Below are 19,163 nucleotides of genomic sequence, written 5' to 3' on the forward strand. Positions count from 1 at the left end.
GACCGACCTTTAAAGTCATCTTCAACGTCAAATCGGAGTCTGATCTGGTTTCTGTAGCGGCCCGTCTGATGGCAAACCTTGGCGATGCCAAAGCAAAAGCAAGGAATGCACTGGGAGGTGCCGTCCACGCGGAAGAAGCCTTCAGAGCAGAGACCTGAGAAACACATGATCCAATTCTTAAGGTTTCATCCTGTGCAGAGCGGTCAGGGTTGACTAGCGCCCCCTTCATGGACATTACCTTGAGATGGCTTCAAGGACAAGACCCCATCGGGGATTCCAAACACCATGCCCTTAGCGTTAATGGCTTCACACGTGTAAGCGCCTTGATCTGCTTCCTTCACGTCTCGAATGATGAGCGTGCCGTGTCCGTTCTCGCTGGTCATTGACACCCTGAGGGTAATGCAGAGAGAAACCGCGCCATAGATTATCAGCCCATGTCTCAGTCATCCTCATCTGAACAGGAGCATATAGGCCCATACCTGCATTATATATATATATATATATATATATATATATATATATATATATATAGATACATACATATAGGCCCATACCTGCATTTTATATAAATATATATATATATATATATATTTATACACACACATATAGGCCCATCCCTGCATTATATATATATATATATATATATATATATATATATATATATATATACAGGCCCATCCCTGCATTATATATATATATATATATATATATATATATATATATATATATATACACATATAGGCCCATATACCTGCATTATATATATATATATATATATTATACATATACATACATACCGGCCCATACCTGCATTATATATATATATATATATATATATATATATATACACATATAGGCCCATATACCTGCATTATATATATATATATATATATATATACATATGGGAACATACCTGCATTATATACATATATATATATCTATATATATATATATATATATATATATATATATATATATATTATACATATACATACATACCGGCCCATACCTGCATTATATATATATATATACACACACACACATACATACATATAGACCCATACCTGCTGCTAGTGGGGATGTGACCCCAGTTTAATCTCCAGGTTATGATGGGCGTCGGGATGCCAATTGCCACACAAGTAAAGCGTACGGTCTCTCCACGGGTAGCCATGATGCTCTCCTCAGGGGGTGTAATCACCTGTGGTGGACCTGAGAATAAAGAGATCACTGTCAGAGAACTTAAGACCCCCCAGGCAGTGTTTCCCAACCGGGGGGGGGGGGGGCCTCCAAACTACAACTCAAAGCATTTCCGGACAGCCAAAGTTTTTTGTACAGGAGCCCCATAGCTTCAGCCTAAGACCTTTTGGGCTTCCGGCCAGGCCTAGGATAAAGTCAGACTGCAGCATCTAAAGCAGTGTTTCCAAACCCGTGTGCCTCCAGCTGTTGCCTAACTAAAACTCCCAGCATGCCCAGACAGCTGGAAGCACACTGATTGGGAAACACTACATTAGAAAAGATGGTGACGCTGAAATTGACCTGTGGATTATATAGTGACTTACTGCAGCCAATCTCATCGGATCGGTCGGGGCAGTCTGCTTCCTCGTCACACTGGTAACTGGCCGGGATACAGTTCCGAGACTGAACACAGACGAACTGATCGGGGGCGCACATGTCACTCGGCCCTTTGGTGGCTACACAAGAAGTATACGACACAGGTCAGAATATACATAGATAAAGTATATACATGATCAGTACATGAACAAAATCTGCCACAATAATCCCATAGTGTGTGCACTGACAGGGCTGCAACGATGACATCATCAGTCGCCTTCCTTATATGCTATACTAAGCCATAACTGATGACATCATCTGTCCCCCTCACTATACTCTATGCTGAGCCATAACTGATGACATCATCTGTCCCCCTCACTATACTCTATGCAGAGCCATAACTGATGACATCATCTGTCCCCCTCACTATACTCTATGCTGAGCCATAACTGATGACATCATCTGTCCCCCTCACTATACTCTATGCAGAGCCATAACTGATGACATCATCTGTCCCCCTCACTATACTCTATGCAGAGCCATAACTGATGACATCATCTCTCCCCCTCACTATACTCTATGCTGAGCCATAACTGATGACATCATCTCTCCCCCTCACTATATTTTATGAAGACATAACTGATGACATCATCTCTCCCCCTCACTATATTTTATGAAGACATAACTGATGACATCATCTCTCCCCCTCACTATATTTTATGCAGAGCCATAACTGATGACATCATCTCTCCCCCTCACTATATTTTATGAAGACATAACTGATGACATCATCTCTCCCCCTCACTATATTTTATGAAGACATAACTGATGACATCATCTCTCCCCCTCACTATATTTTATGAAGACATAACTGATGACATCATCTGTCCCCCTCACTATATTTTATGCTGAGCTCTATATGAAGACCCATGTACTCACGGCAGTTTGTTTCATCAGATCCGTCTCCACAGTCGTTGTCGCCATCACATCGCCAGAGCTTCAGGGCGCAGCGACCGTTCCGACACTTAAACTCATTGGGCTCACATGGAGAGGGAGTTCCTGGTTACAGGACGGAAAAAGAAAATGTAACAAAATCAGTCAGATAACACAGTGTATAGTATTATCCCTCATACTACTCCTCCTGTACAATCAGTCAGATAACACAGTGTATAGTATTATCCCTCATACTACTCCTCCTGTACAATCATTCAGATAACACAGTGTATAGTATTATCCCTCATACTACTCCTCCTGTACAATCAGTCAGATAACACAGTGTATAGTATTATCCCTCATACTACTCCTCCTGTACAATCAGTCAGATAACACAGTGTATAGTATTATCCCTCATCTACTCCTCCTGTACAATTAGTCAGATAACAGTGTATAGTATTATCCCTCATACTACTCCTCCTGTACAATCAGTCAGATAACACAGTGTATAGTATTATCCCTCATACTACTCCTCCTGTACAATCATTCAGATAACACAGTGTATAGTATTATCCCTCATACTACTCCTCCTGTACAATCAGTCAGATAACACAGTGTATAGTATTATCCCTCATACTACTCCTCCTGTACAATCAGTCAGATAACAGTGTATAGTATTATCCCTCATACTACTCCTCCTGTACAATCAGTCAGATAACACAGTGTATAGTATTATCCCTCATATACTCCTCCTGTACAATCATTCAGATAACACAGTGTATAGTATTATCCCTCATACTACTCCTCCTGTACAATCAGTCAGATAACACAGTGTATAGTATTATCCCTCATACTACTCCTCCTGTACAATCAGTCAGATAACAGTGTATAGTATTATCCCTCATACTACTCCTCCTGTACAATCAGTCAGATAACACAGTGTATAGTATTATCCCTCATACTACTCCTCCTGTACAATCAGTCAGATAACACAGTGTATAGTATTATCCCTCATACTACTCCTCCTGTACAATCATTCAGATAACACAGTGTATAGTATTATCCCTCATACTACTCCTCCTGTACAATCAGTCAGATAACACAGTGTATAGTATTATCCCTCATACTACTCCTCCTGTACAATCAGTCAGATAACAGTGTATAGTATTATCCCTCATACTACTCCTCCTGTACAATCAGTCAGATAACACAGTGTATAGTATTATCCCTCATACTACTCCTCCTGTACAATCAGTCAGATAACACAGTGTATAGTATTATCCCTCATACTACTCCTCCTGTACAATCATTCAGATAACACAGTGTATAGTATTATCCCTCATACTACTCCTCCTGTACAATCAGTCAGATAACACAGTGTATAGTATTATCCCTCATACTACTCCTCCTGTACAATTAGTCATATAACACAGTGTATAGTATTATCCCTCATACTACTCCTCCTGTACAATCATTCAGATAACACAGTGTATAGTATTATCCCTCATACTACTCCTCCTGTACAATTAGTCATATAACACAGTGTATAGTATTATCCCTCATACTACTCCTCCTGTACAATCAGTCAGATAACACAGTGTATAGTATTATCCCTCATACTACTCCTCCTGTACAATCAGTCAGATAACACAGTGTATAGTATTATCCCTCATACTCCTCCTCCTGTACAATCAGTCAGATAACACAGTGTACAGTATTATCCCTCATACTACTCCTCCTGTACAATCAGTCAGATAACACAGTGTATAGTATTATCCCTCATACTACTCCTCCTGAACAATCAGTCAGATAACACAGTGTACAGTATTATCCCTCATACTACTCCTCCTGTACAATCAGTCAGATAACACAGTGTATAGTATTATCCCTCATACTACTCCTCCTGTACAATCAGTCAGATAACACAGTGTATAGTATTATCCCTCATATACTCCTCCTGTACAATCAGTCAGATAACACAGTGTATAGTATTATCCCTCATACTACTCCTCCTGTACAATCAGTCAGATAACACAGTGTATAGTATTATCCCTCATATACTCTTCCTGTACAATCAGTCAGATAACACAGTGTACAGTATTATCCCTCATACTACTCCTCCTGTACAATCAGTCAGATAACACAGTGTATAGTATTATCCCTCATACTACTCCTCCTGTACAATCAGTCAGATAACACAGTGTATAGTATTATCCCTCATACTACTCCTCCTGTACAATTAGTCATATAACACAGTGTATAGTATTATCCCTCATACTACTCCTCCTGTACAATCAGTCAGATAACACAGTGTACAGTATTATCCCTCATACTACTCCTCCTGTACAATCAGTCAGATAACACAGTGTATAGTATTATCCCTCATACTACTCCTCCTGTACAATCAGTCAGATAACACAGTGTACAGTATTATCCCTCATACTACTCCTCCTGTACAATCAGTCAGATAACACAGTGTATAGTATTATCCCTCATACTACTCCTCCTGAACAATCAGTCAGATAACACAGTGTACAGTATTATCCCTCATACTACTCCTCCTGTACAATCAGTCAGATAACACAGTGTATAGTATTATCCCTCATACTACTCCTCCTGTACAATCAGTCAGATAACACAGTGTATAGTATTATCCCTCATACTACTCCTCCTGTACAATCAGTCAGATAACACAGTGTATAGTATTATCCCTCATATACTCCTCCTGTACAATCAGTCAGATAACACAGTGTATAGTATTATCCCTCATACTACTCCTCCTGTACAATCAGTCAGATAACACAGTGTATAGTATTATCCCTCATATACTCTTCCTGTACAATCAGTCAGATAACACAGTGTATAGTATTATCCCTCATACTACTCCTCCTGAACAATCAGTCAGATAACACAGTGTATAGTATTATCCCTCATACTACTCCTCCTGTACAATCAGTCAGATAACACAGTGTATAGTATTATCCCTCATACTACTCCTCCTGTACAATCAGTCAGATAACAGTGTATAGTATTATCCCTCATACTACTCCTCCTGTACAATCAGTCAGATAACACAGTGTATAGTATTATCCCTCATATACTCCTCCTGTACAATCAGTCAGATAACACAGTGTATAGTATTATCCCTCATACTACTCCTCCTGTACAATTAGTCAGATAACACAGTGTATAGTATTATCCCTCATACTACTCCTCCTGTACAATCATTCAGATAACACAGTGTATAGTATTAACCCTCATACTACTCCTCCTGTACAATAAGTTATCAGGAACCGCTCCCAGTACCATCAGTCGACACTCACCGCAGTTGAACTCATCACTGCCGTCCTTACAGTCCCGTTCTCCGTCACACAGATAGTCCCGAGGAATACACTGACCATTCGGGCATCGAGCCTCTTCTCTCCGACAAGGACGGGCAGGATCTATCGGAGGCTTGGGAGTCGTGCGCTTGAATGGCGTGGTGGAAATAACTTGGGGTCTTGTATAAATGGGGGGAGAGGGGGTGGTGGGAGGTCGCGGGGTAATAACTGGTCTCCTAGTAACAGTCGGACTGGTGATCACTGGTCCCGGGGCATCTGGAGGGGAAAATGTTATAGATAAGACATGAGATAGAATGCACCGGGGGATAACGGGATGTCCTGGGCCTGCAGTATGGAAATAGGGGGGTGAGGGACAGGGAGATCACATGGTTATAGGGAGGGATAGGGAGGTCACATGGTTATAGGGAGGTCACATGGTTACGTGGTTCCTTAATACATAATGTATGTGACCAATAAAAGCTGATATTTGTAGTCCCTATCAGGCACTGCAATGGGGACTACAACACCATGATCCAGTGACTGGAGAGGAAGCCAAATGTTCTGTATGACTGATAAGCCCCATATATTTTTTAAAGACTCTTACCACAAGCGTTCTCGTCCGAAGAGTCCGGGCAATCAGGGCGGCCATCGCAGTAATACACTCTGGGAATACAATCCCCGCTGGCGCAAGCGAACTCGTCGTCTCCGCACGTCACGGGTTCCACTGACAGAAAACATAACATTAAAGGGGCACTATCACTTTAAAAAACTTTTGACATGTTGTAGAGACAGTGTTTCCCAACTAGAGTGCCTCCAGCTGTTGCAAAACTACAACTGCCAGCATGCCTGGATCTACCAACTTGACCTGATGGGTCATCAGGTAGGGCCTAGGCCTCCAAACTTTGGGCATCCCAGCATGCCAGGAGCTGTAGTTTTGCAACAGCTGGAGACACCCTGCATTGGAAACACTGCTCTAAGACATTTTAAGGTGACAGGCACACTTTAATGACTTTCAGATCCCACTCACTACTCCCCTCACCATGGCACAGGGTCACATGATTAGCCTTCAGGGCTACTTACCACATCCTTCCTCATCAGACATGTCGCGACAGTCGTGACGCTGATCGCACCGATATTCCAGGAGGATGCACTCGCCGTTCTTACAGGTGAACTCGTTGGAGAGGCAGACGCGCAATGAAGGGGTGACTATGGAGAGAGTATGAAGATGTATGTGCCAGGAACACCAGGGGTTAACCAAACATGCATGGCTTTAATATCATCATGTTATTCATCCTAGAGATGTGGTCTCCAAACTGTGGACCTTCTGCTGTTGCAAAATCACAACTCCCAGCATGCCCGGACAGCCGTTGGCTGTCCGGGCATGCTAGGAGTTGTGATTTTGCAACAGCAAAAGGTTCACATTTTGGATGTCAAAGGATGTTCCAATTCATTGACAGGAAGCAGAGATCTTGGTTGAAGTCCACATCTCATATAGGTTATCACCACACAACGCACACAAGAATATTAAGTAGGGAAGAAGGATAAGGATGCATGGAGACAGCAGGCAGGTGTGTGGGTCACGTCAGCCATGGGGCACCCAGTCATGGCACAACGCAAGTGTCTTACCGGGAGTCTCCACCTCAATCGGAGATGGAGGGGTTTGTGCTGGAAAGAAAAGGAAAGATGAGGCTTCGTAAAAGGACAGAGAGATGACAGAAATTTGGCACAACAGTGAGAAAACTGATGTCATGCCCAACGGTGGGGGAGACCAATATACGACACAACAACGAGGAGACCGCCATACGAAACAACAACGAGACCGACAAGAGGTAGAAACAACAAAGAGACTGACAAGAGGTACAAGAATAAAGAGACCGACAAGAGGTACAAGAACAAAGAGACCGACAAGAGGTACAAGAACAAAGAGACCGACAAGAGGTACAACAACGAGGAGACCAACAAGAGGCACAACAACAGAGACTGACAAGAGGTACAACAACAGAGACTGACAAGAGGTACAACAATGAGGAGACCGACAAGATGCAACAAGGAGGAGACCGACAAGAGGTGCAACAACAAAGAGACTGACAAGAGGTACAACAACGAGGAGACCAACAAGAGGTGCAACAATGAGGAGACCAACAAGAGGTACAACAACAGAGACTGACAAGAGGTACAACAACAGAGACTGACAAGAGGTACAACAACAGAGACTGACAAGAGGTACAACAATGAGGAGACCGACAAGATGCAACAAGGAGGAGACCGACAAGAGGTGCAACAACAAAGAGACTGACAAGAGGTACAACAACGAGGAGACCAACAAGAGGTGCAACAATGAGGAGACCGACAAGAGGTACAACAACAAAGAGACTGACAAGAGGTACAAGAACAAAGAGACCGACAAGAGGTACAACAACAGAGACCGACAAGAAGTACAACAACGAGGAGACCGACAAGAGGTGCAACAACAAAGAGACTGACAAGAGGTACAACAACGAGGAGACCAACAAGAGGTGCAACAATGAGGAGACCGACAAGAGGTACAACAACAAAGAGACTGACAAGAGGTACAAGAACAAAGAGACCGACAAGAGGTACAACAACAGAGACCGACAAGAAGTACAACAACGAGGAGACTGACAAGAGGTACAACAACAAAGAGACCGACAAGAGGTACAAGAACAAAGAGACCGACAAGAGGTACAACAACAAGGAAACCAACAAGAGGTACAACAACGAGGAGACTGACAAGAGGTGCAACAACAGAAACCGACAAGAAGTACAACAACGAGGAGACCGACAAGAGGTACAACAACAGAGACTGACAAGAGGTACAAGAACAAAGAGACCGACAAGAGGTACAACAACAAGGAAACCAACAAGAGGTACAACAACAAGGAAACCAACAAGAGGTACAACAACAAGGAAACCAACAAGAGGTACAACAACGAGGAGACTGACAAGAGGTACAAGAACAGAGACCGACAAGAAGTACAACAACGAGGAGACCAACAAGAGGTACAACAACGAGGAGACCAACAAGAGGTACAACAACGAGGAGACCGACAAGAAGTACAACAACGAGGAGACCAACAAGAGGTACAACAACGAGGAGACCGACAAGAGGTACAACAAGGAGGAGATCGACAAGAGGTACAACAACGAGGAGACCGACAAGGGGTACAACAACGAGGAGACCGACAAGGGGTACAACAACGAGGAGACCGACAAGGGGTACAATAACGAGGAGACCGACAAGAGGTACAACAACAGAGACCGACAAGAGGTACAACAACGAGGAGACTGACAAGAGGTACAATAACGAGGAGACTGACAAGAGGTACAACAACAGAGACCGACAAGAGGTACAACAACGAGGAGACTGACAAGAGGTACAATAACGAGGAGACCGACAAGAGGTACAACAACAGAGACCGACAAGAGGTACAACAACGAGGAGACTGACAAGAGGTACAATAACGAGGAGACTGACAAGAGGTACAACAACAGAGACCGACAAGAGGTACAACAACGAGGAGACTGACAAGAGGTACAATAACGAGGAGACCGACAAGAGGTACAACAACAGAGACCGACAAGAGGTACAACAACGAGGAGACTGACAAGAGGTACAATAACGAGGAGACTGACAAGAGGTACAACAACAGAGACCGACAAGAGGTACAACAACGAGGAGACTGACAAGAGGTACAATAACGAGGAGACCGACAAGAGGTACAACAACAGAGACCGACAAGAGGTACAACAACGAGGAGACTGACAAGAGGTGCAACAACAGAGACCGACAAGAGGTACAACAATGAGGAGACTGACAAGAGGTACAATAACGAGGAGACCGACAAGAGGTACAACAACGAGGAGACTGACAAGAGGTACAATAACGAGGAGACCGACAAGAGGTACAATAACGAGGAGACTGACAAGAGGTACAATAACGAGGAGACTGACAAGAGGTACAATAACGAGGAGACTGACAAGAGGTACAATAACGAGGAGACTGACAAGAGGTACAACAACAGAGACTGACAAGAGGTGCAACAACAGAGACCGACAAGAGGTACAACAATGAGGAGACTGACAAGAGGTACAATAACGAGGAGACCGACAAGGGGTACAATAACGAGGAGACCGACAAGGGGTACAATAACGAGGAGACCGACATATGGAGAAGAGTGAGGAGACACATGGCACAACAGTCAGAAGACTACTGTACTACACAGCATTAGAGCTTTAGACACACGGAACGGATTCCACCACTTTTGTGATGTATAAATTCTGCCGCTTTCTGCTGTTTTAGGTTTTTCTTATGACTTGGGTGGGATAAGTGACCTTCTGATTTACCAGAACTTACACTTGAAATTGATGTCAATTAGGGGGCGGACCTAGACCTCCCCATAGACAACTAAAAATGATTTATTGAGAGAGACACTTTACTTCATTGTAATAAATGACGGACTTCGTGTATTCCCCTTATAAACATCAGTCATTTCGCACCACGGATGAGAATACTTACCGGCTCCGAGACGACGGAACTGGAAGCCCTCAGGGGAGGTGACATAATTCGCAATTGAGCCGCTGGCGATGACAGAGTACAAGACCTGGCGAATCTGAGCATCATTGGTGTTACCCTCCGATCCAACATCCATCTCCACAAACACAAAGCCCTCGATGACCCTGCGGAGACGAGGAAGACCGGAGCATGAGGTGAAGATGAGAAATACATGATCTAATACAGGGGATAGGTGATATAATACAGGGGATAGGTGATATAATACAGGGGATACGTGATATAATACAGGGGATACGTGATCTAATACAGGGGATACGTGATCTAATACAGGGGATACGTGATCTAATACAGGGGATACGTGATCTAATACAGGGGATACGTGATCTAATACAGGGGATAGGTGATATAATACAGGGGATAGGTGATATAATACAGGGGATAGGTGATATAATACAGGGGATAGGTGATATAATACAGGGGATAGGTGATCTAATACAGGGGATAGGTGATCTAATACAGGGGATACGTGATCTAATACAGGGGATACGTGATCTAATACAGGGGATACGTGATATAATACAGGGGATAGGTGATATAATACAGGGGATACGTGATCTAATACAGGGGATACGTGATCTAATACAGGGGATACGTGATATAATACAGGGGATACGTGATATAATACAGGGGATACGTGATATAATACAGGGGATACGTGATCTAATACAGGGGATACGTGATCTAATACAGGGGATAGGTGATATAATACAGGGGATACGTGATCTAATACAGGGGATAGGTGATCTAATACAGGGGATAGGTGATATAATACAGGGGATACGTGATATAATACAGGGGATACGTGATATAATACAGGGGATACGTGATATAATACAGGGGATACGTGATATAATACAGGGGATACGTGATCTAATACAGGGGATAGGTGATATAATACAGGGGATACGTGATCTAATACAGGGGATAGGTGATATAATACAGGGGATAGGTGATATAATACAGGGGATACGTGATCTAATACAGGGGATAGGTGATATAATACAGGGGATAGGTGATATAATACAGGGGATAGGTGATATAATACAGGGGATAGGTGATCTAATACAGGGGATAGGTGATATAATACAGGGGATAGGTGATATAATACAGGGGATACGTGATCTAATACAGGGGATAGGTGATCTAATACAGGGGATAGGTGATATAATACAGGGGATACGTGATCTAATACAGGGGATACGTGATCTAATACAGGGGATACGTGATCTAATACAGGGGATACGTGATCTAATACAGGGGATACGTGATCTAATACAGGGGATACGTGATCTAATACAGGGGATACGTGATCTAATACAGGGGATACGTGATCTAATACAGGGGATACGTGATCTAATACAGGGGATACGTGATCTAATACAGGGGATACGTGATCTAATACAGGGGATACGTGATCTAATACAGGGGATACGTGATCTAATACAGGGGATACGTGATCTAATACAGGGGATACGTGATCTAATACAGGGGATACGTGATCTAATACAGGGGATACGTGATCTAATACAGGGGATACGTGATCTAATACAGGGGATACGTGATCTAATACAGGGGATACGTGATCTAATACAGGGGATACGTGATCTAATACAGGGGATACGTGATCTAATACAGGGGATACGTGATCTAATACAGGGGATAGGTGATATAATACGGGGGATACGTGATATAATACAGGGGATACGTGATATAATACAGGGGATACGTGATATAATACAGGGGATACGTGATATAATACAAAGGGTACGTGATATAATACAGGGGATACGTGATATAATACAGGGGATACGTGATATAATACAGGGGATAGGTGATATAATACAGGGGATACGTGATATAATACAGGGGATACGTGATATAATACAGGGGATACGTGATATAATACAGGGGATACGTGATCTAATACAGGGGATACGTGATCTAATACAGGGGATCCGTGGTATAATACAGGGGATCCGTGATATAATACAGGGGATCCGTGATATAATACAGGGGATCCGTGATATAATACAGGGGATACGTGATCTAATACAGGGGATACGTGATCTAATACAGGGGATACGTGATCTAATACAGGGGATACGTGATATAATACAGGGGATCCGTGATATAATACAGGGGATCCGTGATATAATACAGGGGATCCGTGATATAATACAGGGGATAGGTGATATAATACAGGGGATACGTGATATAATACAGGGGATACGTGATATAATACAGGGGATACGTGATATAATACTGGGGATACGTGATATAATACAGGGGATACGTGATATAATACAGGGGATACGTGTTATAATACAAAGGGTACGTGATATAATACAGGGGATACGTGATATAATACAGGGGATACGTGATATAATACAGGGGATACGGGATATAATACAGGGGATACGTGATATAATACAGGGGATACGTGATATAATACATGGGATACGTGATATAATACAGGGGATAGGTGATATAATACAGGGGATAGGTGATATAATACAGGGGATAGGTGATATAATACAGGGGATAGGTAATATAATACAGGGGATACGTGATATAATACAGGGGATACGTGATATAATACAGGGGATAGGTGATATAATACAGAGGATACGTGCTATAATACAGGGGATACGTGATATAATACAGGGGATACGTGATATAATACAGGGGATAGGTGATATAATACAGGGGATACGTGATATAATACAGGGGATAGGTGATATAATACAGGGGATAGGTGATATAATACAGGGGATACGTGATATAATACAGAGGATAGGTGATATAATACAGGGGATACGTGATATAATACAGGGGATACGTGATATAATACAGGGGATACGTGATCTAATACAGGGGATACGTGATCTAATACAGGGGATACGTGATATAATACAGGGGATACGTGATCTAATGCAGGGGATACGTGATATAATACAGGGGATAGGTGATATAATACAGGGGATACGTGATATAATACAGAGGATAGGTGATATAATACAGGGGATACGTGATATAATACAGGGGATCCGTGATATAATACAGGTGATCCGTGCTATAATACAGGGGATAGGTGATATAATACAGGGGATAGGTGATATAATACAGGGGATAGGTGATATAATACAGGGGATACGTGATATAATACAGGGGATACGTGATATAATACAGAGGATAGGTGATATAATACAGGGGATATGTGATATAATACAGGGGATACGTGATATAATACAGGGGATACGTGTTATAATACAAAGGGTACGTGATATAATCCAGGGGATACGTGATCTAATACAGGGGATACGTGATATAATACAGGGGATAGGTGATATAATACAGGGGATCCGTGATATAATACAGGGGATACGTGATATAATACAGGGGATAGGTGATATAATACAGGGGATAGGTGATATAATACAGGGGATAGGTGATATAATACAGGGGATAGGTGATATAATACAGGGGATAGGTGATATAATACAGGGGATAGGTGATATAATACAGGGGATAGGTGATATAATACAGGGGATAGGTGATATAATACAGGGGATCCGTGATATAATACAGGGGATACGTGATATAATACAGGGGATACGTGATATAATACAGGGGATAGGTGATATAATACAGGGGATAGGTGATATAATACAGGGGATAGGTGATATAATACAGGGGATAGGTGATATAATACAGGGGATACGTGATATAATACAGGGGATACGTGATATAATACAGGGGATACGTGATATAATACAGGGGATACGTGATATAATACAGGGGATAGGTGATTTAATACAGGGGATACGTGATTTAATACAGGGGATACGTGATATAATACAGGGGATACGTGATATAATACAGGGGATAGGTGATATAATACAGGAGATACGTGATATAATACAGGGGATAAGTGATATAATACAGGGGATACGTGATATAATACAGGGGATACGTGATATAATACAGGGGATAGGTGATATAATACAGGGGATAGGTGATATAATACAGGGGATAGGTGATATAATACAGGGGATAGGTGATTTAATACAGGGGATACGTGATCTAATACAGGGGATAGGTGATATAATACAGGAGATACGTGATATAATACAGGGGATACGTGATATAATACAGGGGATAGGTGATATAATACAGGGGATAGGTGATATAATACAGGGGATACGTGATATAATACAGGGGATACGTGATATAATACAGGGGATAGGTGATATAATACAGGGGATAGGTGATATAATACAGGGGATACGTGATATAATACAGGGGATACGTGATATAATACAGGGGATAGGTGATATAATACAGGGGATACGTGATATAATACAGGGGATAGGTGATATAATACAGGGGATACGTGATATAATACATGGGATACGTGATATAATACAGGGGATAGGTGATATAATACAGGGGATACGTGATATAATACGGGGGATACGTGATATAATACGGGGGATACGTGATATAATACAGGGGATACGTGATATAATACAGGGGATAGGTGATATAATACAGGGGATAGGTGATATAATACAGGGGATACGTGATATAATACAGGGGATACGTGATATAATACAGGGGATACGTGATCTAATACAGGGGATACGTGATCTAATACAGGGGATACGTGATATAATACAGGGGATCCGTGATATAATACAGGGGATACGTGATATAATACAGGGGATACATGGTATAATACAGGGGATACGTGATATAATACAGGGGATACGTGATATAATACAGGGGATGAGAGGGGGATACATGGTATAATACAGGGGATGAGAGGGGGATACATGGTATAATACAGGGGATTATATATATTTGTGTATAGGGATATACAGCAGTATATATTTGTCTATAGGGATATACAGCAGTATATATTTGTCTATAGGGATATACTGCAGTATATATTTGTCTATAGGGATATACTGCAGTATATATTTGTGTATAGGGATATACAGCAGTATATATTTGTGTATAGGGATATACAGCAGTATATATTTGTGTATAGGGATATACAGCAGTATATATTTGTCTATAGGGATATACAGCAGTATATATTTGTCTATAGGGATATACAGCAGTATATATTTGTCTATAGGGATATACAGCAGTATATATTTGTCTATAGGGATATACAGCAGTATATATTTGTCTATAGGGATATACAGCAGTATATATTTGTCTATAGGGATATACAGCAGTATATATTTGTCTATAGGGATATACAGCAGTATATATTTGTCTATAGGGATATACAGCAGTATATGTGTCTATAGGGATATACAGCAGTATATAAGTGTCTATAGGGATATACAGCAGTATATAAGTGTCTATAGGGATATACAGCAGTATATATATTTGTCTATAGGGATATACAGCAGTATATATATTTGTCTATAGGGATATAGAGCAGTATATATATTTGTCTATAGGGATATAGAGCAGTATATATATTTGTCTATAGGGATATACAGCAGTATATATATTTGTCTATATGGATATACAGCAGTATATATATTTGTCTATATGGATATACAGCAGTATATATTTGTCTATGGGGATATACAGCAGTATATATTTGTCTATAGGGATATACAGCAGTATATATTTGTCTATAGGGATATACAGCAGTATATAAGTGTCTACAGGGATATACAGCAGTATATATTTGTCTATAGGGATATACAGCAGTATATATTTGTCTATAGGGATATACAGCAGTATATATTTGTCTATAGGGATATACAGCAGTATATATTTGTGTATAGGGATATACAGCAGTATATATTTGTGTATAGGGATATACAGCAGTATATATATTTGTCTATATGGATATACAGCAGTATATATTTGTCTATAGGGATATACAGCAGTATATATTTGTCTATAGGGATATACAGCAGTATATATTTGTCTATAGGGATATACAGGAGTATATATTTGTCTATAGGGATATACAGCAGTATATATTTGTGTATAGGGATATACAGCAGTATATATTTGTGTATAGGGATATACAGCCGTATATAAGTGTCTATAGGGATATACAGCAGTATATATTTGTCTATATGAATATACAGCAGTATATATTTGTCTATGGGGATATACAGCAGAATATAAGTGTCTATAGGGATATACAGCAGTATATATTTGTCTATAGGGATATACAGCAGTATATAAGTGTCTACAGGGATATACAGCAGTATATATTTGTCTATAGGGATATACAGCAGTATATATTTGTCTATAGGGATATACAGCAGTATATATTTGTCTATAGGGATATACAGCAGTATATATTTGTCTATAGGGATATACAGCAGTATATATTTGTCTATAGGGATATACAGCAGTATATATTTGTCTATAGGGATATACAGCAGTATATATTTGTCTATAGGGATATACAGCAGTATATATTTGTCTATAGGGATATACAGCAGTATATATTTGTCTATAGGGATATACAGCAGTATATATTTGTCTATAGGGATATACAGCAGTATATATTTGTCTATAGGGATATACAGCAGTATATATTTGTCTATAGGGCTATACAGCAGTATATATTTGTCTATAGGGCTATACAGCAGTATATATTTGTCTATAGGGATATACAGCAGTATATATTTGTCTATAGGGATATACAGCAGTATATATTTGTCTATAGGGATATACAGCAGTATATATTTGTCTATAGGGATATACAGCAGTATATATTTGTCTATAGGGATATACAGCAGTATATATTTGTCTATAGGGATATACAGCAGTACATATTTGTCTATAGGGATATACAGCAGTATATATTTGTCTATAGGGATATACAGCAGTATATATTTGTCTATAGGGATATACAGCAGTATATATTTGTCTATAGGGATATACAGCAGTATATATTTGTCTATAGGGATATACAGCAGTATATATTTGTCTATAGGGATATACAGCAGTATATATTTGTCTATAGGGATATACAGCAGTATATATTTGTCTATAGGGATATACAGCAGTATATATTTGTCTATAGGGATATACAGCAGTATATATTTGTCTATAGGGATATACAGCAGTACATATTTGTCTATAGGGATATACAGCAGTATATATTTGTCTATAGGGATATACAGCAGTATATATTTGTCTATAGGGATATACAGCAGGTTGACTTCACTCACTTGACATAAACAACGTTAACCATTTGCTCTCCAGGGATTTTGTAATATTCGGACTCGAGCTGGAAGAAGAGAGACAGAAGTTGGTCCATTATTATTACGGCAGATCTATCGGAGATATGGAGACGTGTGGCCCGCCTGGGCGAGGGCAGTCAGTGAAGGGCGCTCTCACCGTGTCCACAATGGCCTCTGACAAATCCCGGAACTGATCGGAGGAGACATTGTCCAGGTCTGGCGTGTATTCTATAGATGTCGTGAAATTCACCAGAGCTCTGTAATAAACTGCAAGAGACAGCACAATGAATGAGCAGAAGGAAGAGCGTCCGCCCAGCTGATGTGAGACCGCAGGTGAAGACCAACATCATCCATCATATATGTATAATAGGGGCCCCTGAGGAACCGCCAACCCAAATACCAGATCATATATAATGAGATGAGTGTCTAAGAATAACCACCAGAGGGCGCTACACACAAGGCAGTCAATGAGAGCAGCACACAATGCTATAGGCCTCAGAGCTCACAGGTCACAGGTCATAGGGCCACAAAGGCCTTGGACCTCCATGTTACTAATCATAGGGCCACAAAGGTATCACAGCTGCATGTTACTAGTCATAGGGCCACAAAGGCCTTGGACCTCCATGTTACTAATCATAGGGCCAGAAAGGTATCAGGGCTGCATGTTACTAGTCATAGGGCCACAAAGGTATCAGAGCTGCATGTTACTAGTCATAGGGCCACAAAGGTCTCAGAGCTGCATGTTACTAGTCATAGGGCCACAATGGTATCAGACCTCCATGTTACTAGTCATAGGGCCACAAAGGTCTCAGAGCTGCATGTTACTAGTCATAGGGCCAGAAAGGTATCGGAGCTGCATGTTACTAGTCATAGGGCCACAATGGTATCAGACCTCCATGTTACTAGTCATAGGGCCACAAAGGTCTCAGACCTCTATGTTACTAGTCATAGAGCCACAAAGGTATCAGAGCTCCATGTTACTAGTCATAGGGTCACAAAGGTCTCATAGCTGCATGTTACTAGTCATAGGGCCACAATGGTATCAGACCTCCATGTTACTAGTCATAGGGCCACAATGGTATCAGACCTCCATGTTACTAGTCATAGGGCCACAATGGTATCAGACCTCCATGTTACTAGTCATAGGGCCACAATGGTATCAGACCTCCATGTTACTAGTCATAGGGACACAAAGGTCTCATAGCTGCATGTTACTAGTCATAGGGCCACAAAGGTCTCAGACCTCCATGTTACTAGTTATAGGGCCACACATGTGTCAGAGCTCCATGTAAAGCAGTGGTCTCAAACTGTGGTCCTCCAGATGTTGCAAAACTTCAACTCCCAGCATGCCCGGACAGCCAACGGCTGTCCGGGCATGCTGGGAGTTGAAGTTTTTCAACACCTGGAGGGCAACAGTTTGAGACCACTGATGTAAAGCAGCATAGGGCCACACAGATAATAAATATGGCTTATTATGGATCACAGGTCTCAGAGTTTCAGGTCACAGATTATAGGTCACACAAAGTATGT

General features: G+C 41.1%; 1 protein-coding gene across 10 annotated transcripts in view; it reads right to left on the reverse strand.

The window, feature by feature from the left end:
• Positions 1 to 19,163, reverse strand: part of HSPG2 (heparan sulfate proteoglycan 2) — a 171,577-nt gene that overhangs the window by 63,824 nt on the left and 88,590 nt on the right. For all 10 annotated transcript variants that reach the window (XM_056544202.1, XM_056544196.1, XM_056544195.1 and 7 more), the window contains 11 exons: positions 17,791 to 17,900; positions 17,622 to 17,680; positions 10,342 to 10,502; positions 6,885 to 7,010; positions 6,409 to 6,528; positions 5,808 to 6,080; positions 2,491 to 2,610; positions 1,560 to 1,691; positions 1,065 to 1,209; positions 239 to 390; positions 8 to 154 (listed from right to left, as the gene is read on the reverse strand). In XM_056544202.1, coding sequence (XP_056400177.1) covers positions 8 to 154; positions 239 to 390; positions 1,065 to 1,209; positions 1,560 to 1,691; positions 2,491 to 2,610; positions 5,808 to 6,080; positions 6,409 to 6,528; positions 6,885 to 7,010; positions 10,342 to 10,502; positions 17,622 to 17,680; positions 17,791 to 17,900 — 1,545 coding nt within the window. The remainder of the gene's footprint in view (positions 1 to 7; positions 155 to 238; positions 391 to 1,064; positions 1,210 to 1,559; positions 1,692 to 2,490; positions 2,611 to 5,807; positions 6,081 to 6,408; positions 6,529 to 6,884; positions 7,011 to 10,341; positions 10,503 to 17,621; positions 17,681 to 17,790; positions 17,901 to 19,163) is intronic.

This window comes from Hyla sarda, chromosome 10 (assembly GCF_029499605.1).
Source record: "Hyla sarda isolate aHylSar1 chromosome 10, aHylSar1.hap1, whole genome shotgun sequence".
Lineage (NCBI taxonomy): Eukaryota > Metazoa > Chordata > Amphibia > Anura > Hylidae > Hyla > Hyla sarda.